Below are 26,484 nucleotides of genomic sequence, written 5' to 3' on the forward strand. Positions count from 1 at the left end.
TACCAATTTGCAACTAGTTTTGCCAATGATTGATGCAATTCCTGTGTTTGCTCATAATTCGTTTTATGAAATGTCAAAATATACATTGTTTCCAATACATAGTATCAAACTTGTAGTAGTAGTTTTTGTTTTCGTTTGTTTTTTTTTTAAATTTGCTTGTATTTTCTTTGAAAATAATCAGCACAGCAAAACAGCATGTCTATGTGTGATGCACGTGGCACTCTCAGGACACTTCAAGTTATGCTTGTCATGCAGTTGTTATGGTTTAAGAAGCAACTACTGTCTGACCTCTTTAGGGGTAACAGGAGAAACTTAATGAAAGAAAACATCCGAGAATTGTACAAAAAGAAAGGGGTTTTTTTCTGCTTCTGCATATGTCAAATAAAAACTGTATAAATTATTTTTCTAGATCAGAGGTTGAGAGATTTTATTAGCTTGTGCTACTGACGTGTGCAGACAGTTTTCTGGCACAATTTTCATGACTTGTTTACAGTATCACCTCAGTTATCCAAAACTTCTTGTTATCCCCACAAGGGTCAAATTCCTGACATGTATTAATTACACTGAAAATTGCCCTGGATTACCTGAAACCTCAAGTAACTGAACCTATTCACCATCCTCCCTTTTAAATAACAGAAGATATACTGTATAGTGGTGCTAATACTTTGTGGCTGATCCCTGTAACTCCAGAAATTAATACATAAATGTCACACTTCTTATTTGGCAGGTCTGTCTGCTTTGGTCTGAAAATCAGGCTCAAGAGGCAGAGAGCATTTATAGTATGGTCCTACTCAATGCCGTGGGCTGCGGGACAGGAGGAGATAGGAAGGACAGGAAGGTTAAAACCAAAAAACCACTGACCAGCCTTCCTGATCCATGCACTGCTGGCCAAGGAAACAGAGCCGCTTCACAGTTCAGCCCTCCCTAGTTGCCAAAATGACCTTGGATCCCTCCCATAGTCAGCCAAAGAGTAGCCTGCATGGTAAGTATATGTCCCACTGACACTTGAGCTTTTACAGTTGTGGCTAGTGGGCTCCATCTCCTTCTGCCTGTCACTGGGCAATAAGGCCTGCAGCTTCTCCTTGAAGGTGTTCACCAAGCAGCTTCACAGGAACCTCGACGACTGCATTATCAGGGCTTGAATGCAAAGATGAGGATGCAAAGACCTACTGGCAGCTCACACGTTCAGCCAATGGTAGGCATTAGCTCTACGATTCCCTAATGCTGTTGCTCTATGATTCCCTAATGCTGTTGCTAGGCAGGAGTGGTAAAGTTAGGATTGGTTTTGGAAAAAAACAGCAAGCCTCCTTCCAACCAAACTAGAAACGGTATTCAAAGGACAACAGCAATGAGGCAGCTTTCGTTATGAGAAGGTATTAGAAATATCCAGGAATGCTTGGTAACACCCGTGGGATTTGTTGGCTGTGCAGCCAAGCTACACAGCACCCAGCCAACCCAACAGTTATAAAAGGCCAGAAGCAAGAGCACCAGCAGCCCAGGCTATCGGTTTAAGGCCCGAAGTTTGTCGCCTCACAACAGGTGCAAGGATGAGACTCACATCTAGCACTCAGTCCATCGTGCCTCCCAACACACAGATACAACTTTTCAACAGACCAAGTCAAGTAATGTCTCTCTAGCTGTTGCAGTAAAAGTAGAGCAAACAATACCAACATTACCACTAAAAAGGAAAAGAAAGGGGAAGGGGGGGAAAGCATAATGTTTGCCATTGGCCTTATAGGGAAACACAAGCTTGATTCCAAGTCGTGCATGAGAACTAGTACAATCCAAAGAGAAAAGCTGGGGTGATGAAGGAGCATACAGAATGGACTGAAAAAAGCCCAGCTGAACTCAGTACACACTTGGATGCATGTGGACATTTAGCAAGTTCAATACTCTCTCTTGAAAAGTCTGAAAAGAAAACTCCCTTTCACATGTTTCACAGTAATAAATCAGTGCACACTATTGCCCCAAACAGAAACAGACATTCACCATCTAAGTAACAGTGCTTCCTGCATGAAGATGAGGAGGCAGAAGCAAACAAAGTAGCAGCAATAAAAAGGACTTTAACAGAAGGACACCACTTCAAACAGCTGAGGATTGCCTCTGTACTGCAATATTAATTTTCTAGACCGTTAGTTATATTGCTTGTCCAGAAATGAATGTGTAATTCTCCTACTAAGCTGTGGGACACATTTCCACATACTATCCCAAGGCTATTCAGCTTTCAAAAGGTTAATAGTGAATGGCTTTGATGTCCCTCAGTCAGATAGTTCAGCCTACCACCGTATTTTTGCACAAGCAATTAACTAAGCTCTTTCCTCTGCAGTATTAATTTTAACAGGTTTACAATAGTATCATTAGACCTCTGGACATTTAAGAGGAAGCACCTTACAATTAGAAAGTACTGTGCCAAGCAGGAAGCAAGTGGCTTTAATCCAGGAGCACTGAGGAATGCAGAAGGCAAGGGGACTTCAGTGTCAAGTACTCCAGCCTCTATGAACTCCTGACCACAGCACCAGACTGCAGAATTTTACTGGGCTCTTAAACCAAAGAAATGACTGCATATGGATCTTTAAGATGCTAGTTTTCCACTAGCTTGCCTTTTTGCTTGTTTGCTTTAAGCCAGGGAAACAACTGCAATGTGATCTTTGGAGCAAGACGTGTTCCATCATCTGCATTCAGCACGTAGGCTCCTGCTAGCGACATGCACATCATCTGACAGAAATCCACTTACAGTGCCCGGAAAGGTTTTCGGCGTAGAAACAGTACGAACAGTTGCTAGCAGACATAAACTGCAACAGACTTCACAGAGTTGATTTGCAGCCAGGAAGGGGATTAGAGACAGCATTCTTTTGCCACCATCTTCAGCCTAAGGGCCAGGGTCACAACAGACCGTTACTAACTCATGCTTGCTCCCTTTTCAGAAGAGGAGAAGGTAATAGGAAGCTTGAGCCTCCCCGACTCATTTTGAGGTAGCAGATCTGTCGGTCTGACCACACTGTGGAAACTTTTTTTCCCTGCTCACCTCCCCAGGGACTGGTCAGGTTAAGAGCTATTGGGAAGGCACCTTTCACATCTCCAGTGCTACTGTTACCCGGTTATCAACATTCTCCTGATTGTATTACGTGGATTTTATGGGCAGCAGCACCCGCCTCAGATGCTGTGAGAATGCAGGGTAGCAGCAAGTACAGCAAATATTCTTACTTTGGTCAACCCCATTTACCACTGAATTTAGCTCTCACTCTCTCAGATAAATACTGGCATCTAGCTGTTCCCTGCAGCAGAGGCTACATGTCACTGAAAAAGACAGTTGAGGATCAGAGATGGTATTTATAGAGCAGACCTACAGACTCCAATCTGTGAGAGGCCTTCCAGAATTAGGGAGTGAGAATACTACTAAGTATAGTTTTAGACACAGACAACCTTTAAACGGGGGATTTCAGGACAATACTTTCCTAGGTTCCCATGTCCTTCGATTTTGGCCAATAACATAAGAATTGCACCTAAGTTTAAACTCCCTAGCTGCAGTTTCAGAACTACTCTAAACTGATAGAATGACACCTCCTTCCCCAACTTGGTAAGCCTCTTCGTTCCCTCCTGCTGGCAGTCCTGCTCATGCAGTTACATGCTGTAAGATGAAGGAGAAGGGTATTTTTCAGCCAGACCAGTTGCCCACTCCAGCTAATAACCATATGAGTGCTAGTGCTGGCATGGTAGAAGGTGTTGGAAAGTCAAATTCAGAGCAGCTGAAAGCAACCATAGCCTCAGGTCTGGTTTTTCTTGTTAAGAACAAAAGCTGATACTTCTTTTAGCCTCAAGACATGGATAGTTGTAGCTCTGCTTATTTTATGTGTGCTAGCCTAAACCATGCAGCACGCCGGCTCAGTGCTGCTTTTTATGACCTCATTAGCAAACTAATGGATTTTGCAACAGAAGTTACCCAAAGATTGCAGGTGCCTGGATAGAACTCCAACAGTGCCACAGTCATCACAGGGCATGGGTGACACATTCGCAGACTCAAGGCATCCAACTCCTCCACTGAAAGCTCCTGAAGATGGTACATGCCTCCAGAGCACATGGTATTTGCCCAGTTATTAAGAGAAGTCATAAGTTTCAACAGTGGGATTTGTCCTGAAGAGTTGAAGTCATTCTGCTCAGGAGGCCTTTCGTTTCTAAGGCAACAGCTCAAGGAAGGCACTGGATTCTTGACTTCATTTAGTGCAGCCCTAAGCTACATAGCGAATGGCATTTTGTTTGTTGAACTGCCATTTTTTCTGATACTTACAGATACTTAGAGATTATTCCTCAAAAGCTTGCCATTTCCAAAATACTCCCTCAACCAGAGTCAGTAAACCAACGTAATGCAAGTCATGGCTGAACTTGCAGAGGGATGCTTTAGGACCTGAAAGCATATCTAAAAATTAATCCAGCGGGCAACCTGCATTTTCCATGGGTACAAAATGAGCTCCTCCTGGAAGCCAGCTGCCCTCTCCAACCTGAGGAAAGACTCTGTCATTTACAGTAAAGGTTAATGCCATGATAAGGCCAAGTTCACATTTCAGCTGCCTAGTATTAGGGCTTCAGCAGCAGCAATGCTTTTCTTTTTGCCATTTTCAAATGTTATCCCTGGAATCCTTCACTTTATTAAACCTATGTCCAAAAAAAAAGTAAACAATCATTACACTAAGCCTTTATTTATATAGTTTTATAAATAACATCTATGTGAAGTCACTGGACAGCCCCAGGCTCTTTGCTTCTAATCAAGCACTTTTTTCTAAAGCATGGTGATTGGCTTTCCCTTCTCAAGGCTGGGCAATAAAACTGTGTCTGTGTAAAACAAAACAAAAAAATTCAAAAAGGAGATCCTCTGCAGTGACCATCCTCCCTTGGTTTTAACACAGAAAAGGTTCCTCTCACCTCTGAATTTGCATATTAACATTTTAAATTATTCAATGTGAATAAAGCTAATTATAAACCTATTGATTAAAGCCATGGATGAAGACTTAAGTTGGGAGAGCAGTCTAAAAACAGACTGTGAATGACACAGGGATGCCTGTGATATTTTTGTAAGTGTTATTTATTATTTGTATTAACATACTGTCTAGGAGTCCTGGCCACAGAGCAGGACTCATGGGGTGAGGTGTTAGACAAAAACAGACTAGCAGATGATCCTTGCCACAAAGAGCTTACACGTATTATTAGCATTTGGCCAAACCAAGTCATGACATTCTCAGTGACAGAGCTCAGCTGGCTCAGGGCATGGCTTGAGCTGACCGTGAAACTGCTGCACCTTTGAATCTTAACCAGTCTAGTCTGGGAACAGGTCTCAACAACATGACAAAGTTTGCATCTGTCCACAGCAGCTACGCTTCACAGCTGTCCTTCACAGGCGTCCTACAAACCTTTACTCATCTTGGCTGGTGCCATCCTGACTCAACAAGGAAACTGTTCAGGGCGCTCTGGCTGCTAAATGAGAGACTTCAGCTTACAACAAGGGACAAATTCCTGGACACTGGCAGAAAGGGACAGTATCCTTAGCATGACGAGTAGTGGTCCCAGCCAACAAACAGCTTAGCTTATTGAGTGCACTGTAAGCACTGCAGCCAGCAAAGCATCCAGAAGAAGAAGGGACTTCAAGACCAGCAGTGAGGTTGGTCTGCAGAAGCCCTGGCTGAGTGCTGGCTGGTGCCAGTGGTGCAGGAAGCACACAGAAACCTGGGGGGGATCAGTAATGGCCAATTGAGAAGCAAACAAGGTGTCACTCACTTCAAGTTTCGCCTCCAGTCATCATAAACGCAACACTCCAGCTGGTAGCTGAGGACAGAAGGGACCACTCATGGATGTTAAGGACAGCTCATGAGCCAGAGTGGGATGATGCACATGAAGACTACTAGGAGCTGGCTGAACTCACTTCTCTGAGGCTATGCGCTTCTATGCGCTTCATAGCTAAACACAGCTCAGACCATCAAAAGCAAATAAACAAGGTGGGGTCATTTAACACCCTTTGGTTTTTTTTGATAGTGCATGTCTTTTATTTCAGATTCTCTTATATCCATATATCAGGTTAAAGTTCAAACTTGGAAGCCTGGGCAACACAGGCTGAACCCAAGTGCAGCAGTGGAATACGTCTCCACCACATATACTACTGTCAGACTGATGATTAGGTTCCAGCATCAAAAGTATGAGAGTTTTGGAGCCAAACCCAACGCCAGAGCACGCACAGCCATTTCAACCAATAAAATACTAAAATGAGATGCCAGCACTGTGTTTTGCATTTGACTCACTAGTTTTTCTCTAAATGGGAGGAGAGCAATGCTTTCTAGACAGCATTTGCATGGTTAATTGGAAGCAATAAAAACCTTCAATCCAGTCTAAAAAAAAAAAAAAAAAAAAAAGGGTGAGTTTCACTATAAAGTTTTAGTTTTTACTGGTTTGCATCTCATTTTTTCCCCGCTAATGCTGCTTTCTCTATGCTTCCTGCCAAATTTGAACTGATGGCTGTTTCCTCTTCTGCGATGAATTAACTAAAGCATAGACTGTTCTACACAGACTCTGTTTACAAACAGCCTGGTTAAGAAACACCTGTTAGTTTACTTTTGTATTCCTCATGAAACTTAGAAATGTTTGTGAGTACAGATACAGCTAAATTCATTAAACAGGAATTTTATAAGATAGCCCTATCCAGCTCAGATGATATCTAAACAAGTAAGCAGGAAAGTCTAAATGAAAAATTAATTTGAAGGCAGAGTCTAGAAAGCTTAGGGGGTAAAAAAACCAAACAACACAAGCATACAAGGACACAACGATACAAACAATATTTTTTTTTTAAAGGATACTATTGTTTTAGTGAAGGGATTCAATATATATTACACTATGTAATGAGCCAAAGCACACAGCGCTGCTCCAAACTGCTGGCCAGACCTTAAGTATTATTTTAGTCAAATATTTAGATATCAGAACTGAAAGCAGGCACAGGAGATGTAGAAAAGCCAATTTAGCAAGGAAGAGCCACAGAAAACATGGCAGAATGGTTTGCACAGCATTTTGCCATGATGTTGACACTTTGCTTTCCATCAACATTCACAAAAATGTTTTCAGGATGTGAGTGCCAAGAATTTACTGGTTTTAGACAGGAAATTTTGCTTCTGTTTATTTCACATGTACTGCAACTTACACAGCAAGACTTTTTTATGGATACAATTGCGCTTGCAAATGAATTTGTCCAGCAGCAAGGACAAAATAAGGCAACAGAAATTATCATGTATTAAGAATCTAGATATTACAACAGGAGTAGGCTCTTTCCAGAAAGTACTACAAATAATGAAAGGGAGAGTGAGAAATTAAAAGGAAGAATGAAAAGATAATTTTTTTAAGGAAAAAAAATAATAGTAACACTGACGTATGAGTAGAAAGAGTGATAAAAATAATGCGCATCAGTTAAAGTTCCATGTGTTTCTTTACCTTCTCTAATTATTTTTAATTCTGTAAAACACACTACACTATATTTGGGTATTGTAATTTTATTTTCAGGTTCATATCTGCATAAAAGAAAAAAGTTCTAATTTGCTGAATGTAATTAGCAGCATAAACTCTTGAAAGCTAATACAATGCTGAAATTTCTTTGGGACATCATATGATTAAAAAAAAAAAAAAACAAACCTGGAATTTATGCAACAGTACAGCATAAAAGCAAATTACCAGCACCAGCACCAGCAGACAGGTAGCTATTCTTAATAAGGTTCACAGCAAGTTCCCAGAGAAAACTTTGCCAAGAGAAACTTCCTAGGAAAATAATCACAGAAAAAAACCCCCTTGTTTTCAAAGGAACAAGCTTTTTTAAACAGCACGTTACAGTTCTGTTCATCTTGGTGCAATAACCATGCAACCAGGTGACTTTTGCAGAGCTATTTTTTCCACTGATAAATCAAACAAATGTCACAAAGTTGAAGACTGTACATAAGCTGAAAACTGGATGCCACAGTAAACAGATTTTTATTCAGTAGTGCTGAAATGTGAGCCAAGATCCAAGCTAAAGTTCAGCCCTCCAACTTTGTCTTGACTACTTCCTACTATTATATGTGAGATTCTTTCACACAGCCTCTGAAGTAAGTGTCTGAGCTCCTGTGGGGATTGTTCAAGGAACTGAAGTAATGCTACAAACTCTCCTAAACCCTGTCAAACAAAAGATAAGGCAGAAACCTTTTCTTTTCTCACAGAGTGACATTATTCAGGGACAGGAAACAAAAACTAGAAAATTTTTTTAGGGAAAAAGATAGTCAACATACAGCGGTTAGCATTATAAAGCAAAGCTTATCTACGATGATGCTGGAAATTTTTTATTTCTATAGAATTAAATATATAATAGGGCATAGTTGTACAAAATTGCAATTAGTAGAAACCTTACAAATTAGTTGTGCCCACTATGAACATCATAGAAAATGAAAGAAACCAACAGCAACTCACTGAAAAAGCTGCTGGTTTTGTAAAAATCACTTCTACATTAATTATATTCATTGTACTCTAACAATCTATCTTTGTAAGACTTCTGCAGCTTCAGATGGTCTTTTAATTAATAATTCAGCCAAAATACTTTTCCAGCCTTGCGCAATTAAATACATTAAATGATGCTTCTGGAAAGCCGACCGTCTTAAAACAAAGATGTTTAGTTTCAATTTCTCACAAGAGAAAATATCTTCTGGCAACACGGCTCTTTCAGCAAAGCCTGTTATTCCTCCCTAAGTTTAATATGTTCTTTGGATGTTTTGCAAATTTTCTTTTTGGTGGGAGCATTAGCTTTGTAGATTAATGAATACTGAACAAGAATGAGAAAGCATTTCATCAAATTTAGTACTCACTGTAAGTAAGTCTGAATACCAAACTGTTGGTCCCACATTTTATTTCATTAAAGTAATGTATCATTTCTGCTGTGATAACAGAAGCAGTCGGCACTTCTGGAGATCAAAGCAAATTACAAACAAGCCTGCCAAGCTGAACATATGTAATTCTATATGTAATGCTGCATACAATCCGCATCCTGACTTAGACTTGTAACTAGACAAAGATCATCTTTGTGCATTTATATGGCCTGTGCTTAGTACGGTGGTGTGCAGATCCCAAGTCCTTACTTTAACACTACAACACTATAACCAATAAGTTTTGCTTATATGATTGGTGTTCTGGTACACAAAAGGTCTGCAAATAAGCCATTCCCTTTTACACCACGTGAGGAAGTCACTGGTAAGAATTTCAGAGGAACTGCAGATTCATATAGCTTTAAACACCAGGAAAAGTTTGAAGAATTCAGTCTGTCAACACTAGTTATACATGATACTTCACTGCAGTGTTATGAGAAGTCACTCAAACATGAAATACAGGCAAAATTTTTACACCTGATAATACTCCCAGATTAACATCTCGTCATGTCTCCGACACAGGCTTCAAGTTTACTGTTACTTTCCTTCAATAAAGCATACTTCTTCATTTGTCCTTACAATAACAAAGGAGAAACACAAAGTATCATCTGGAGAATTAGACTCAAGTAGATATTTTGTAGAGCTACTTAATATATGACTGTTTGTGTCTCTGGAGGTTAAAGATGAAACAAAAGGCACTTTGGGTACTTCACAACTATTCGTAAGTTTTAGCTCCAACTCTGTAAAAAAGAAAACCTACCTATTGTCTCTACTAGTGAACTAAATACTTATTCTATCAACTATCAGGAAGAAATTAATTAATTCTGTTAGAATTATTAAGTTACACTTTTTAGGCAGAAGCAGTATCTAGGAGTTCAAAAGCACGTATTTCACACAAGGCAGAAAAGGTACTGAAGCTTTCACAGTGTTTCTACGTGTACTGGAGGAAATCACACTCCCTCAGGTGAAATAACTGGAAAGAAGTAACTATATACTATGTCAAGCCAACCGAAGCTAAGATAATAAAGAAAAACTGGCAATAAATATGGGAATGTCCCTCATATGTGGTCAACTAACTAGGAGATGTAACTGTTTCTGGACTATGGTGTCAATGCTTCTTTTTTTTTTCCAGACACACGGACATGGTACAGGTAAGAGAAAACAAAAAGATACTCCCTGCACTCAAACATACTCCTGATGACTGTCTTTAAAATTTAAATACCTCATAAATATGCATAACGGACTAGAACACTTGATCATATAAATTCACATGCAATCCTTAAAACAGCCACTTGCCACTGGCAACAGAAGTCAGCAGGTGTGGAACTAGACACCTTTGAAAGCAAGGGGACATTTGGATGGCTTGCTTTGTTTGCAGCAATTTATTCACAGCACAATAGATAAAAACACCCATTGGTAATGTTCAAGAAGCTAGAAGCACCAGTGAACTTTTTTTAATAGCCTAATTATGTGTTAGGAAAAATATTTAGAAAAGTAATTACTAAAGGTAAGTAGAGGACACAGGTACAGAGGTAAAAAAGTCACTTTCCAACACAGAAAAGATCTGCTGTATCATTAATAGCATGAAAACTGCTTTTTTGGTAATGCTTTGAAGATATACATCTTGCAAGAGAGATTTATCTCAAGGAATGAGAAAAATACACACACGTAACAACTTTTTCTATGTCCCTCCTACCACAACCACCTTACCTTTGGGATTTTACATATGAATAAGAAAAAAAGCAATGTAATTCAATATCATCCTCTTAAAACAGTCATAACAAAAATTGAGTCTTTCCTGAAAGGGAGCCAAGGAAAAGAAAACTGCACTACTGGTATCTTTTGCAGCTGTTTATATCAAATACTCCTTTCAAATAAGACTGCATAGGAATAAAACTAGATGGTTTTTAGAGGCAAAAGAAAGGCACACAAGGAAACTTTAGAGAAAGGGTGGTGGGGATCACAAATTAAATCCTAAAACTAGGCAGTATTCATGGAGAAATATGCCTGTCAATCTACAGGCTGAAGGACCCAGCCTCAAAGGCTATGTAATAACATTATAGAACCAATTTAAAAATCAATGTAACATGGTTTCTAATACACTGAAACTTTTAAATGCGGTTTACATAAAGTAACGTTAACCTCAGCTATCAACAGGTAACATGTTCTGAATCTTGCACAACTGAACTACAATGTGAGTAGTGCCAGAACAGAAAGGAACCACGTTATGCAAGTAAATTATTAGTCTAAATCAAGGATGGCCACCTTCCACACGCTCAGGGGCCCTTTTATTCCCAGCCACATATCAAGATAAAATCAATACAGCCTTATTTCTCTGTGGCTAGTCCTGTCAGACCCAACACCCATTCATACCTCCACTTTCTTCCCCAACAGCAGGCACAGGACTGTGCCACCCCTCGAGGTGACCTCCTGAGCACCCAGCGCTCCTGAGAGCCCACGGGCTGTCAGCACGTCCTCTGTGGTCTTCCTCACTTATAACAGATTATGGCCAACTTTTACTCTGCCCTTAAAGTCAACATGAAACAGTTCCCTAGGTAGTCCCACAATGAATGTTATCTGCAGACTGTGGTATTTTGGGGAAAGAGAAAATGAGACAAAATATACTAGTACAGTTTTCTTTCTTTCCAAAAACTATCTTTTTGTGGTGATGGCTTCTAATGCATACATTCCAGTCTTTCTAAAGCTAGCACCACAACTGGAAGATGACATATAACCAAGAAGATATTCTTCCTCTAAAAATATACTCTGCATCTTGAATACTGCCCACTTCTGAAAAAAGGACTGGAAGGTCTTAAGGTGACTACACAGAGAGTTCAGATTTCAGAAGGACTGTCTGAGTTTAGTACCTTAGAAGAGTTCAAATTACAAAAATACTTGCTATCTGAATCACACAGTCATAAAATCAAGGTGCAAAAAGCAGCACTGAAAGATTTTTCTCCATTTGACATACTCACCAAACCTGCAATGGGGGTCGGTAGTCTATTGATCTTTTTTACCAATCCCGGCTTTATTGCATTCAGCAACCTGTTACAAGAAAGGAGTATTTGTGAGTGGTAAGTCACAAAATCCAAATTATCATCAAACACTTGTTCCCAGCAAATAAGAATTTCAGTATGGCTGGAAAAAAAGAGTCTCCCTTTTCTCCCCTCCTGAAAACACACATGTGTACCCAAAGTTCCGCAACTGAAATGAAGAAAGACTAGAAGGAAAAATATCCACAGTACGGTACCTTGGCAATATTTATTTTACATCCTAAATTGATCTAGATCACATCAGTCTTGACAGGCTCTGGGTGAATTTTGTCACATCAGTCTGCCTCCATTGCCTAAAGGCAAGTTGCCTGGAAGGGCGTGAGAGCAGAAACCCAGAAGGCATCCGGGTATCACCACAGCTTGGGAAGAGCAGTCTGACAGTTACTGCACTGCAGGAAAGTGAGAAAGGACACACTGTATGGATGGCCTGTCCTATTTTTCTGCATCTGTACTTGAAAATAAACGCCATCCTTGCATATGTTGTGGAGAATGGAGGTCCCCATAAAACATAAATGTGAGAAGACAAATAAAAAGGGAGTTCAAAAAAACCCACCTCACCATGAAAACATCATTAGGCCAGTGATACCATGGTTGAACACTGTTCATTGTCCAAAGATTAGCAACCCCCCCCAAGAAAGTTCCCCACCACCCATGGACATGCTATGAGAAGTGCTGACGTGGCTGATTGTTAGAATATTCCAAAAAATGACCAAGCCTCTAGAAGTGGGGAATTTTAATTATAAAAACCTGTTGCAACAACCACTGTTCCTTTACCACCCTTCCACCAAGAGAAAACCCTTATGCCTTTTATCCACAGGAAAATTCAACCAGTCCCATCCATTGGGAAGAAAATCATCAGGTCAAGACACTCACTTCAAATTCAAGATCTTTGACAAGAAACAAAGATGTCTATGATAATTTAAAACTCTTTAAAAATGAGAATAGCCACTATGGAAGAGAGGAATCTCACTTTGTGCTGACACCATCTCCATTCAAGAACCGACTCTTCTGGCAGCCTACGATGGTGGTAAAATTTATTAATATTTAGTTTTTGAGAGGTCCAGCTAGGAATTTTATCCAAACTAAAATATTCCTTTCAACTAAAAGCTAAGTCTGTGATTGTTTCCAGCTCCCTACTTGTGAGCTAAGATAACGTGGGGTGTGTCACTCCTATAGGCTCCACAGAGAGCCATCTCTCCATACTGTCACGTTATTTACTGTTTGATTCCTTCTTAGGACTGTGGCAGTTAGCAAGCTCATTAAGGAGTCCATCCTTCCCAGGGGTGGATACCTGGCTTTGTTAACATTGAAATGATTGCTTTTCCACACCTCTTTTTTTCCCCCTGGAAATAGTATATTGGTTGGGTCTGTGCAATCACTTGGAGAGAACAGGGAGATGCTATTCTAAATGTTCTCTATGATCACAGTTAATAAAGCTTCTATCTGACCTGTTCTAAATTGTACTTGTGTTATCACACACTTGGAATCCCAACATCTCCAGCACCACCATAATCAGGAGTGGCAACAAACCCAATGTAAATGACATTTTTGGGAGTTGGGGGTATTTTCTTTATCTTCTTGCAGTTAAAAACTCTGTAACCCAAGCTCATACAGGTTGCTGTAGTATTCCTGCCTTCTGCTTACAGTAGAATCTAACACTATTATGTCCTAAAAACAAATGATGAAAGAACATACTTTTATGTACAAACAATTCACTTTTTCCCCCTAGATGCACAGAACGGCAAGAAAAAAATTGCACATCTCCCTTTCTATAACCGTAATTTTATTTCACAGATAGAAAACAAATACTACCGCTTCTTTCCCCAAAAGTCACTAACCTATCTTTCAGCCTTGCATAACAGCAACCTTAAAAAAATATTATTTTCCATTTAGCTCCTGCAACAGTCAATTTAAGGTGGGGGGTTTTGTTGGGTTTTTTTTGTTGTGTTTTTTTTTTTTTTTTGGTCACAGCACTTTTTTCCAAATACTGTAGCTCTGTTGGGATTTCAGTTGTCGATCTGCCTACTCTGTCTCAGAGGAAAAAAGGATATATTAACTAAGGCATCTAATTTTCTTTATTACTCAAACGTGAATACATCAGGCATCATAACGAATATTGCAGGTGCAGATCAAAAGCCATAGACAATAATAGAAAGCAAAATAAAGAGGTCCTAATGGAAACCAAAGTGCCAAAGCCCATTCTAAATAAATCCTCGAAATGGCTTGTACAGGCTTCCCTGTGAAATATGGGAGAAGGATAAAATGAGAGGAAGGAAAGGAGCAGGGAATAAACAACATTTGAGATCACTGTTTGGAGTCTGAAGAGGGAGGAAACGGGATGGGGCAAGATAGAAAAGCCTGAGGAAGAAAGGTCTCTATTATTAAAATGTTTACCTCCTGTTGGAAACATCTCTAAACAGTCCAGCACCAAAACCCCCAGGACTCGCTCACTGCAGAACGTGCCAAAGGGAGATTTCTTCCAGAGCAGACTGGCTGCTTCTGAATTATTGCCTCATCTACAGCAACAGTCCAGATGCCAAAATATCGAGTGGCTTAAGCTTGCTCTGCCACCAACCTGGCAGAAAAGCTGTACTGTTTATGCAGAGTACCTCAATGGTTGCTTTCACTCACACAGTTACTATCTGTCCCTGCTTCTCGAAAAAGCCACCGAAAACACCTCTTCCTTCATAGGTCAATACACACAAACTAAGTTTTCTGCGCCTATTTAGACTCGTATAGAGCATTTGTCTTGATATGCAAAGTTTTATCAGCTCCGCTAGGTTTCTGTTGAAATACGTGGCAAACAAAAACCCTAGCCATTTCACACCGGGGACCTGGCGCAAAGCCCTCGGCCAGGGCCCAGGCAAAAGAGTCTGTAGGGGAGAAAACACCAACCCACACCTTCCCCTGGCAGCCCCACGCTTCCTTGCCCTGCCAACCCTCCCCAAAGGACTTGGCTGCCCTGGGCCTCCCATCCCCAGGCATGTCTCGGATTAAAGAGCTTGCAGGGGAGAACACTCGCAGCGCACACCTTCCTCTGGCAGCCCCACTGCATCTGCAGCTCCAGCCTTTGTCCGTCCCCCAATCCTGATCCTAACGCTAACTCTAATCCTAACCCTTGGCTCATTCTGAGGTGAAGACACTCAGACATGACCCCAGCGACCAAGTTCACAGAGGAGAGAACATTTGCAACCTAAATCCTCCTCCAGCCCCACGACACTGGCCCCATTTCCAGCCCCATTACAGCTATAGCTCTGCACTTTGTCAGTCTCCCAGCCCTAAACCTGACCATAATAGTGTGTGTTGACTTGTTAATAAACACTTGTTATTTCTCTGTGCCACTCAAAAAAAGATTTTGTAAAAAAACGCCACTGGTTAACCGTTCAGAAACACTGGCAACCAGTACGTGGCAGAGTACTGTCCTGCCTACGGCACTGCAGGCAGCAGAACAGTCCGACATCAGGCACTCATCAACATGACTGTTACCAGAAGCAGCTACTTTTCTGCACTTAGCTGCACAGCAAGTCTAGATACCTGCGCTGTAGGCATCTACGGACAGGGGAACAATTCCAGCATCTGTTGTCCAACCTCACAGTTATCTCTGAAAATTTTGTATGGCATACAGAAGTCCTATTGAGGCTTTCTGGTACCTTATATAACCAGTGTTTCTCTGACGTGACTAGAAGGAAGATACAATAATGAAATTTCAATAAACTTCTAACAGTAAAAGGAGCAAAAACATGACAGAAATACAGATAAAATAGTTCTTAAAAGAAATCAAACAAAATATGATGGAGGCAAAAAAACTCCAACAATCCCACCGTACACCCAAAAGACAATAACCCAAACCAGGATAAAACCAAGCCTCTTCAGGCTCCATCCACAAAACCTGAGTCTCTATACCCACACCCGACCTATTCTCCAGACCCTTCAAGGCACTCAGCTGTGATTTCTGCCCACCCCCCCTAGCATTTACACACCTGTCCTGAGTCAGGACAATCCTCTGCTCTTCACTTCTCAAAGTCCGCCTGCCACTTTCAGTCCAACATCCACACACCCATCCTCCCTTTCCCCTGTGCCAGGTGCTGGCTCGGACTCTTCGGTCATTAGCTGTTAAATGAAGCACAGTAAGACACTGCATAGAAGCTAAAACCTTAGAGCTGTCTTACCTTATGGCAATGACAGTGCATGATGGAAGTGGAAAACCGCTCCATCCCCACTCATAGGGAGAAGCTAGGTCATTTCCTTCCCCTGATAAAAGCAAGATCTGAGAGGTATGGGAAAAATCAATTGCTCTGTTCGGTGCTGTCCCCAAGGCTTGGCATTCCAGGAGATAAGGTATGCTCCACAGCAGGACAGACAAACTGCAATCAGTACTAGCCACCATGTGACTAACCTATTAGACCTTCCTGGAGTTGTTTATCACCACTTAAGAATTTGAAAAACTTCTGCCAGGAAGAGAAGGCATTTCAGGCAACAGCTGATAAAAGATCTAACGAAAAGTACCAAGAATTTCATGGACAGTTGTCTTGCAAGAAAGCGTCAGTTAAGAAAATATTCAGATGATGGCTGCCAAAACCCAGCCTCCAAAAAGACCTTGTTTCTAAGAGGAAATGAAAGAGAAGCACTTTCAGAGAGTAAGCCTCAGAAACGGAAAAAAAGAAAGGTTGAAGTGATGTGTGTTCACAGATCAGTCCAGGCTGGAGGGACAGGTATCCAACAGAGTTCTTTGCTCAAATAACAGATCATATTCCTAAAAAGAAAAGCTGACTAATGACCTGATCTTAAAGTAAAAGGGCATTTCATATTTGAGAGTTCAGGAAATTCTATCCACAGTAAACCTTCATGGAGACATTTCTCTTTTTAAATTAAGTTTTACAGGTTTACATTCTAACAAGCAGCCTTTCAGCACTTGATAATTATTAGCCCAGACAGCTTCAGTATCCACATATTTTAAACTCATGGTCTAGCGGCAGCTCCAAAATGCCCCCAAAGAGTTGAAATGGAGAGAAAAATCCACTATTAGTCTTAAAGATGAACAAATCACATTGAAACAGCAGACAATGAAAAGTCAAAATATTTCGTTGCAAAGGAAGTGGTAAAGAAGTTTCAAAATATAGAGATGTTCTTGAGGTCACAAAAATATTTTTGGGAAAACATTCTTGAGTGATTGCTAATGATGCCCCTGACGTTATTTATTTAGGATCAGATGAACAAGGTGCTTTTTTACCAAGCAGGACAGAACTGACTTTGTCCTATAAAGGGCTCACAGTCCAGTCCGGTGAATAAAGAACTATGCAAATAGGTAGCATTGAGAAAAGGAGTATGCCAAACACAGGATAGTATGGGTCTTGCTCTGCCAAAGTCTAAAAATATGAACAAGATAGAGGCCTTGCAAAACAGCTCAAGAAAGGCAACAGGGAAGATTGTATATAAATAGCTTCACAAGCTATTTATACAGAACCTACCACCACAACTGACATGAAGAGCATCCCATGCACCTACAGATTTACAATTCACACACAGTTTTACACTCAGTAGCAATGGCCATGGATAATTGCCCAAAGTATGTATCCAGTATAATTTCTTAAACATACACTTTTGAAAAGCTGAAACCTCTCTCAGGATTACCTTGCTTTGCACTTGAGCAACACTCCATTTGAATGGCTCAGTGTTCCACATTCTGTTGCGCTGTCAATTACCAAGCTCCACTGAAAAAACTACTATTTATTCTACTGAGATGCCTTTTTTTTTTTTTTTTTTTTTTAAACATAAATACAAAGGCCATTCTGGCTGTACTCAAGTATGCCCCTCAATGGCTATTCTCCTCTTCTCATGCACACAGCTGAGCATTACGGTTTATGTTACCTTTGACCCCTCACCTAAACGGTACTAATAAATAACTCTTCGTTGTAACACGGCAATAAAACTTAAAGATTAAAAACTCTGGATTCATATAAAACTGTTTCAAATGTCCTCACATGAACCTAAATCTTAATGCTTAATGAGCCTTGGGGCCCGTCTCTCTAAACTGGAGACATGCCAAATCCATGATGCTGATAATGTTTTGGCTTTACAACGCAGAGCCTGAAAACCACAGAACACCAATCCCCTCTCACCTCAAAGCATGGGTCACATTCAACACTTCAAGTATGCCTATGAAACTCAAATACCTTCTTAGTTTCCAGGAATAGGAAATTCAAGCAAAAGCCTAATTAATCGTAAGGGCTGGGCATCCACTAACTTCTCCAGTGAGGTTCTGGCAAGACAAGAGTGTCTGCACTGTACACTACACAGCCAAGTGCTGAACTGATGCCAGGCCTATACCACTGACAGACAAGTATCATAACGTATATACGAAATCCTACAATCTACAAAGACGACTGAGTATTTGTTTTCCCCTACCAGGTCTCCATAAATGGCATGGCAATTTTACGTAAGTGACATTAACTTGCAAGAAGAACTTGATTTTTAAACAGCCACACAACCAAACCACCACATATACAGCGAAGACTGTTCTCCATACCTAACAGTCCCACTGACTCAGAGGACAAAGTTTTACTATTCCATAGCATTACACTGGCACTGATCTGGCACATATCCAGCCCTTGCTAAAAACAGCATTCATGTTGGCCCAAAGCTTGGTCAGATGCACTACAACCATGATGCAAGCCCAAAGAAACTCTGCTCTCTGAGAAGCAGCAGCTCATTCGTCCCCAGTGACATGAAGAACACAAGCTAAGGAGATTTCTTATTTATAGAAAAAAAATTATTTTCATGAGAGAGTAAATGATAAATTCCATTAAGTCATTCTTGATCACACTTTCAGCTCACTCAGATTTATAGCCACACTTCACTTTAAATACTATTTATCTATGTGCATGACTAACTTTTTATTTAAAACTAAAACCTAAACACTTTCTTGTACATTTTAAAGGCATATATTCCTAACATGCACAGCTGAAGGGAACTGCCTATATATTGTCCTACACAAAAAAAGTGTAAAGCTTTTTACTTAATTCACTGTACAAATGCAATTTTACCAAGATTACTTAAGAGCAATAAATAACCCTTGTATCTGCTCTTTCAAAACTTGATGAAAAAGTTATGGAGTCAAAGAATCCTGGTTTCAGACAATAAGCGTAGTTTCTGCACACCTTACTAAGCTACATAACACCATGTGCTAATATACAAAATAAGCGTCTCTAAGAAACAAAAAAAAGTTTGGGAAAATGCTCGTAAGTTGGTATCCAGAACCATATATGCAAGTGACATCCATCTTTAACCACATACAATTATTCCTCTTTCACTTTTATACGTTTATGCCATGATTTCTCAAGGTATGCAGTTAAATATTCGTTAGAACTTTCATGCTTGAGGAAAATCAAAGATTTATTATACCTGCATTTACTGCTATAAATTGATTTACATACATACATAAAACAGGCATGCAGCTAAACTGTTCTACATACAGAACCCAAGGTATTACACACAATCATGATGCTGTTGGACTCCACTGCAAAGCCAAATCGTTTCTGCTGATATCTAAATCTGGATTCGGTTTGATTTCATTGAAGGTCCTCTGCCCAGGATCCATGTCCTAATTATTGTTGCTACTCTTTTTATGGTTTGGTCCTATTCTTGACTTTAGAATCTCATTACAACAAATACAAACTTTCAGGGTAGCTGGACTCCTAGTACTGCTTGATTCCAGAGAAAGTTTGAGAGAAAATATGATCCCAATTGCATGTCAGAAATGCTTACAGATACACTGGATATATATCACCCTTGCATATTCACATCAAAGCAAGTAATAACTGGGATTTTCCAAGTCTCACATCCTCACAGAGACCCCTCTAACTGCTGAATGCCGAATGCAAAAGAAGGAATCCTGCAGCAGCAGAGCTGGGCAAGAGCAGGTGGATGGCAAGGAGAATGGAAAGGAACTGCTCACCTTAAAAACACTTGCAAGAATATTAAAGCAGTAACAACTGGGCAAGGTTGCAGGAAGATGTATGCATTTTTGTCTTCATGTAGTAATTTTTAAGCTTATTAATAGCAATTGTTGCATGATTAGAAATAAAAGCAACTTCAACTTCCTTATTTGCTGTTTCAGAAAAGCAAGAGAATTACCCAAATCAGTGGGGCAAGCGGACAGAGACAGCATATACTTTTTCTTTTGCGATCAACCTTCATTCAGATGCCTGAATCCATAGAATAGAACATCTACGCTTTGCAACAACCAGATGTAATTTATTCCTGATTAATCCTCTAGCTTCTTATGATATCTGGGTCAAACCTAAATGTTAAAGCTATCTAACAGAAAAAAAAAAAAACACAACCCACAAACCCAAATGTGTGCTGAAATGGAAATTGGGAATTTCTAGTGATATCTCCTGCTACTGGTGTTGTACGCCTCCCTCATAGAGCTTTCCACCATGCCCCCAGGAGGGCATATTTGCCCACCCATGCAGAAGCATAGCCAGGAAACTCCTCAGTCTTCGCGTACGAGAATTTAATACACAAAGCAAGAATAGAGCAAGAATTGCCTCCGCCTAGCTATGATGTCCCTTGCTGAAATCACCATCTGCACTGACGTCAGACAGCTATGCTAAAAAGCCATGAACTCATTTCAGACAAACAGAAGTCGTAGTCACTGGCTTCTCAGCACAGCTGGGTGAACAATTAGAGCCAGGACTGTCAGGACAACTGCACAAGTGGGCTTTCAAATATCCAGAAAGAAGGAAAGGCTTGTGTTACCCTCATCCGTCAGCTTGCCGCTTTATGGCACCCTGCATCGTTTAAATATGCTCCTCAGCTCCCGAGCCGAGTGCGTCAGGCTATGAAAATGTCATAACGAGGCCAGATCGAGATGCCAGCTGCAGCGTAGACACTACCAGAGAGGCAGGGACAAGGCTTGTGGGCGCCTGTGGCTAGCACACGCGTGCAGGGCTGCTCCGCTAGTCAGGCTGGTGGTCCGTAACACTTCCACCCCAAGAGTCCAAGCTTTTGGCATCGCGCAGTTGTATTAGTTTTCATTTATTAAAATATGCGGATAGTTGGTAGATGTGAATGAATCATTTACAACCAGTGTAGCGATGTCTGCCGGAGTTTGCAGGCTGTGTAGGCCATAGACATTGGGATCACCCGGAGGGAAGCCTGGCTTTGCTGTGTGTAAGGCTCCAACAATCCTGCTCAAAGCATAGACAAAGATTCCCGCTGAGCCATTTTGCACATGGCTAGTCTGACTGTTTGGGGAACGGACTCTGGCATGGTGGCTACCCACCTTCCCTTCTGCAAAACACCTGCAAAGTCTGAAGGTAGCCTGAGACGTGTTTAGGACATTCAAGGCATACTGTGTCCCCACTCCTGACATCAGTTTCCAGTCCTCTAGCCACTGGGATACCTTCAGAACCCAAGCTTGCTTTCAGTCCTCATCACAAAATAAAACAGGCAAGGAAAACACTGAAACAGCCACATGGAAATGAGCACCGCTCCACACTCACACAGACATCACCCACACAAGTGTCTGGCTACGAGTTGCCAGTTAATGACACCAGCAGTCAGTACTGTCCTGGGGAGATAAACTGAGGCAAGTTTAGCTTTTCCCTAAATTTTCAAAAAATCAGATAAACCAGACCAAAGGCAGTGAATTCATCCATCTTCAGAAACCTAAGACAGCTCTAATTTCTTTCTTATTCCCTGAAGCTTATCAAAGACTATGAGATCAGGTTTTCATTTGCTTCTTGAGGTCAGCTGCAATGAAAGCACAGCAGATTGGAAGGAGGTTAAGAGAAAGCTTGAATACCAACAGATTTTATTCATGAGGTACCCATGTAGGTCTCTGATAAGCCAGAAAACTCCTGTCTAGAAAGACAATATTGCCTGTAGCAGCTTTACTAGCACTTCTTCACTAAGCAATAGATAAAAAAATTAACTCTTAGGGCTTCACTTGCCAAAGCCTGTACTTTTTGAAGAGACATTAAAAGTTCTCAGTATTACACCCCAAATTTCTGTTGAGTTCTTTATTTTACAGTGGACTTGGAACCAATGAGGAGCACACTTTTATTGTTGGCCTTATAATTTGTTCGTCATCAGAAAGCCAAACTTGAAGGCCAAATTGGTAGCTCTCTGGTTAATGCTCTGTAGCCTAATAGAGTTTTACCCACTAACCACAGCTGCTAGGAGCAGGATGCAATACAAACATGGTAGCCTCTCAGATCTGAGGTTGAGGAGACATACCCCTCCAGGTTGATTTGCACTGATCCACAGGTGGTAAATGAGGACAAGCAATTTGCCCAACATCACAGAACAATTTAGTAGTATAACCAAGTGTTGTCCCTTGACCTGCTTATTACTGGAGCTCACAAGCTTCTAAGAAATACATATTTATTTGTTTCATTAACAAAACATTAGTTAGTTAAGCATTCCACCTTAAAGATTTACAGCAGTTAAATCAGACTACCTCTGCTTACTTGCAGATTAGATTACAATCTAATCTTGAAATACACATCCCTTGCTTTTCATGCAACACAATTCAACCTGAACATTTAAAGAGCAATGTGAAGTGATTCAGCACACAGCACTTCCCTTGAACACACAGAGGAGAGATCTTGTGCAAGAGGCAACCCTTAAATACAAAGAGGTAAACTACATGCTCCTTCCGAGTTCCACAACTTTGGATCAACAATAACAACTACTTCCCTCTTCCCAAAGCCACTCCTCAGCAAAGACACGCAACTACAATCAAACTAGATCATATCATTTCCTTTATATTTTTTCACCTTTAACAGCTAAAGTTCAAGCTGTCTGATTAATGACATCAATGAGCTATACAACAGTATTTACACAAGTAGGTTTCAAAGCTATCGTAAGCTACCTAGAGTTGAGTTACAGGATATTAGCTCAACTTTACCACTGAAAACAGTTTCCACGTTCCACTACCTTTCATTCATAGAATAAAACTTAACCAGTAGCTGCAATGGTCCAGCTAAACATCTCAGGAGATCTTGTTTATAAATTTCAATATGCATTCAGTTCTGCACAAGCTTCATCCTTTTGGTGTGCAAAGACAGCTTTTACCAACTTCAGTGACAGCCCTCCACACCCAGCAAAAGAAATCGGTCCGTACAGGTGATTTGGATCACTGGATTCTCCCAAACTCCTGACAACCTGCATGGGATTTTCAAAGAACTACAGGCATTAGGCCACACTTCCAAATTGCTCTTAAAAGTCACCAGCTTTGGCATCTAAGCCCACAACATGCTTTTGGAATACTCTGCCTAAAAACTAGCAATTAAAGCCACAGAGAGAAATGTGCAACAGCTAACTTGCATCTCTTGTCCAAAAATTACAAAACACATCATTCAAATACACCTTTAGGTAAAATTTAGAGGACGTCTAATGTTTCCAGAAACTATAAAAGGAGCTGAGTATTGATGGTATACAGATGGCTAACTGTTGACAGTGTTCAGACCTGGCATTGGTCCAAAATGCCTCACTGTAGCAGAGATGTCCACAGGCAGGTGTGGAACACCATTTGCCAATCTGTGGTTAACATCTTTAAATAAAAGGAAACCAAAAAGCAAACACCATTTTTACTTTACATAATTCAATTAAGGAGCTGGGGTGGAGTGAGGGAAGCACTTTGCAAAACCTGTTTTCTTTAAGCCACATTTCAATCCTCACTATAACAATAGCTTTGGCACTGAAATGATGCTGCAGTGAAATACGAGTGTGCACAGCATCAAAACTCGTAACAGGAAACCAACAATTGGACATACTAGGTAAAGTTCATTTCAGCTTTAGTCAAGATTGTATTCAAGGCTCGAAACTATAAGTGTTACTTACTCACACAGAAGAATGCCGTTTTCTAATCCAGAACGAAAATCTTTCTCACCAAAACTTCTGCCTGTCACTTGCTGCAAAAGAATAGGGGGAAACAAAAGGGTGACATCTATTAGAAGATGTGCTTTACAAGAGCAATTCATAACATTCAGTTAAAGCATCTGCTGCATGGGAAACATCAGAGCTTTACAGGCCTTGCCAAAGGACTAAGTCATGTCCATCAACCAGTTTCTTCCTTCCCATTTCATCAAGCCATTTAACACATAAAGCAAAGTATTTGCTCTGGCCAGTGCAATTACAGATTGTAACAGAAGTGTTTTGTAGATGTAAAAACCAAAAACAACAGCTACAATGTATTCTTCAGAATATTTTAAAAATTATATTCTATAGCATTTGGAGTTCTAAAACTATTGTATTTAGACAAATGATGTATTTTTACTGCTTTTTTTTGCACCATGTTAAAAATCTTGTACTGGGCTTCAACTTTTGGCCTTTAACCTATCACCTCTATAGAATAAACAAAGGCAATTGGAAGCACTCGCATGAGTTAACAGCCCTTCAGACACGCATCACAATACTGGTCGTATTAAATGACATTTCACATCATGAAGTCAACTGTGAGCATGAATACAAACTCATTGGAAGCTAAGGTTTAGGCATCTACTCACAGTCCTGTCAGGGATGCTTAGACCAGGAGGTACATTCTGCACTACGAGCTCTTAAGTCAGTCTGTGCTGCTTAGGGATGGACCATCTAGGAACTGTCTAGGAATCCCAGTCTCGCCTGAGGGTGCCGGATGCTACAAGCATGACTGAACCCTCATTTGTGACTCACTACCATGTTGACAATGGCTTGTCATTCATCCTCAAATCATTCTCAACAGATGACGTGTTCAGTTAAAAGTAAAGAATACTTTTTATTACCACCAACAAATATGTAAAAATAGTTGCTATGTTTAGAGAGCACTGAACAGAAACAAAACAAAGCCAAAAAAGTCTGCCTAGTTTTGAATTGTCCTCCAGGAGGTCTTCTCCTCACCCAGCCAAAACATTTACCGGATGCTTATAGAATTCTCATGGCTTGCATCCAATCTTTCAGCAAGACCCTTGCTCTGGGCATTGCTTCCACCATAGAGAAATAGTGACTTGGGGACACATCTGTCCTTACGTCCCCATTTTCTCCTTGCTGTTCCATTCAGATACAAGACCCTTCCCCTCCCAGTTTCCTGTCATAAAGACAGCAATTTATAAAAACTGACAAGTTTGGCACTTTCCCACGGGATTAGCAAACGCACCAGCTTTCACAAATGCTGGTTATAGCAACACACAGTCTTAGACTGAACAACACTTTTTTTTTTTTTTTTTTTTAATCGAAGTGCAAATACAAAGCCTAAAACCTAATCCCCCACTTAATTATAAACACATTGGTTTTCTTCACGTGAAGGAACTACTCCTAGCAAACTGGTATGACAGTGTGCAAACTTTAACACCCCATACTCTGAAAAGTATATCATAAAGACATCAGTTGACAACCATGGTTTATGCAAATGCATAAACTAGAACAAGGCACTGTGTTTCCCTCATACCTCAGAAGAAACCAGATGCAATTTGCCAGTAGTGACTTCTAATCATTTAAACTATCTCTAATCATACTAAATCATCTCTAATCTTGATCTGCTGGGACAGAGGGAAATCACGACAATCAAACCATTAGCATTTGGGATGAATAATAGATGGAGCACGTCAAAACTGACCTTTATTTCACCCATAGAATAAAGTACAGTACAGAAAGAAATAGGAAGAGCTATTTCATAACAGCCTCAGTGTTTTTTTTCATCTATACAGAAAAAAAAAAGGAGGATAGTAATTTTATTTCACTCAACATCAAACAATGCAGCTACGGAAGTCAATCTTTTCATGTGTTTGTCGAACACCCTTATTCACCAGGGAGCAGTACTGAAACTGTTAACACAATTCAGGTAAGAATCTACCTGCCAAAAGCTGTCGCCTGGGTATCACTGTCATTACTGCTGATGTAGGAAGGTTTCATACACAATTTCTGGCCGCATGAATAAAATCATGAAATGCAAATGCACAGCTGGAACAACAATTAATCCAGTGGATGTACAACAGAAACTGACAGCAGGTGAGGAAAGACAGGAAGGTCCAAGAACAGTGCATGTCTGTTTGAAAAGGAACTGGAAGTAAATGAGGCATGGAAAGGTTTATGCCTACTCTAGATGGTCCTGCTGCAGAGGGGAAACATTAATCGGCTATAAGTCTCCTGATTTAGCCAATTAAAATGTAAGAACAGTTCCACAGAGAAAAGCTAGAAACTAAAAATAAGCATGAAGATGACATTATAAATGACAAAGGTGAGCCCAGAAGAAGACTAAGAGGAACAAGAAGCTGCGTCCACCTTTTCCAGAGGAAATCGGAGCTCAGTTTCTTGGCATATGCACACACATACTCGTGCATGCACCCCCACACGCCCCCCTCTGCAGAGGACACTTTGGGCTATATTGAATTGGGTTTGTGTGGCAAGGTTTTGGTAGCGGGGGGGCTACAGGGGTGGCTTCTGTGGGAAGCTGCTGGAAGCTTCCCCCATGTCTGACAGAGCCAATGCCAGCCGGCTCCAAGACGGACCTGCCGCTGGCCAAGGCCAAGCCCATC

At 40.6% G+C, this 26,484-nt stretch overlaps 1 protein-coding gene across 1 annotated transcript in view; it reads right to left on the reverse strand.

The window, feature by feature from the left end:
• LIMCH1 (LIM and calponin homology domains 1) overlaps positions 1–26,484 on the reverse strand; it is a 181,275-nt gene that overhangs the window by 89,851 nt on the left and 64,940 nt on the right. The window contains exons 2-3 of the mRNA XM_049834791.1: positions 23,816–23,886; positions 11,888–11,957 (exon numbers count right to left, since the gene is read on the reverse strand). Of these exons, the coding sequence (XP_049690748.1) occupies positions 11,888–11,957; positions 23,816–23,886 (141 nt within the window). The remainder of the gene's footprint in view (positions 1–11,887; positions 11,958–23,815; positions 23,887–26,484) is intronic.

This window comes from Accipiter gentilis, chromosome 3 (assembly GCF_929443795.1).
Source record: "Accipiter gentilis chromosome 3, bAccGen1.1, whole genome shotgun sequence".
Classification (NCBI taxonomy): domain Eukaryota; kingdom Metazoa; phylum Chordata; class Aves; order Accipitriformes; family Accipitridae; genus Astur; species Astur gentilis.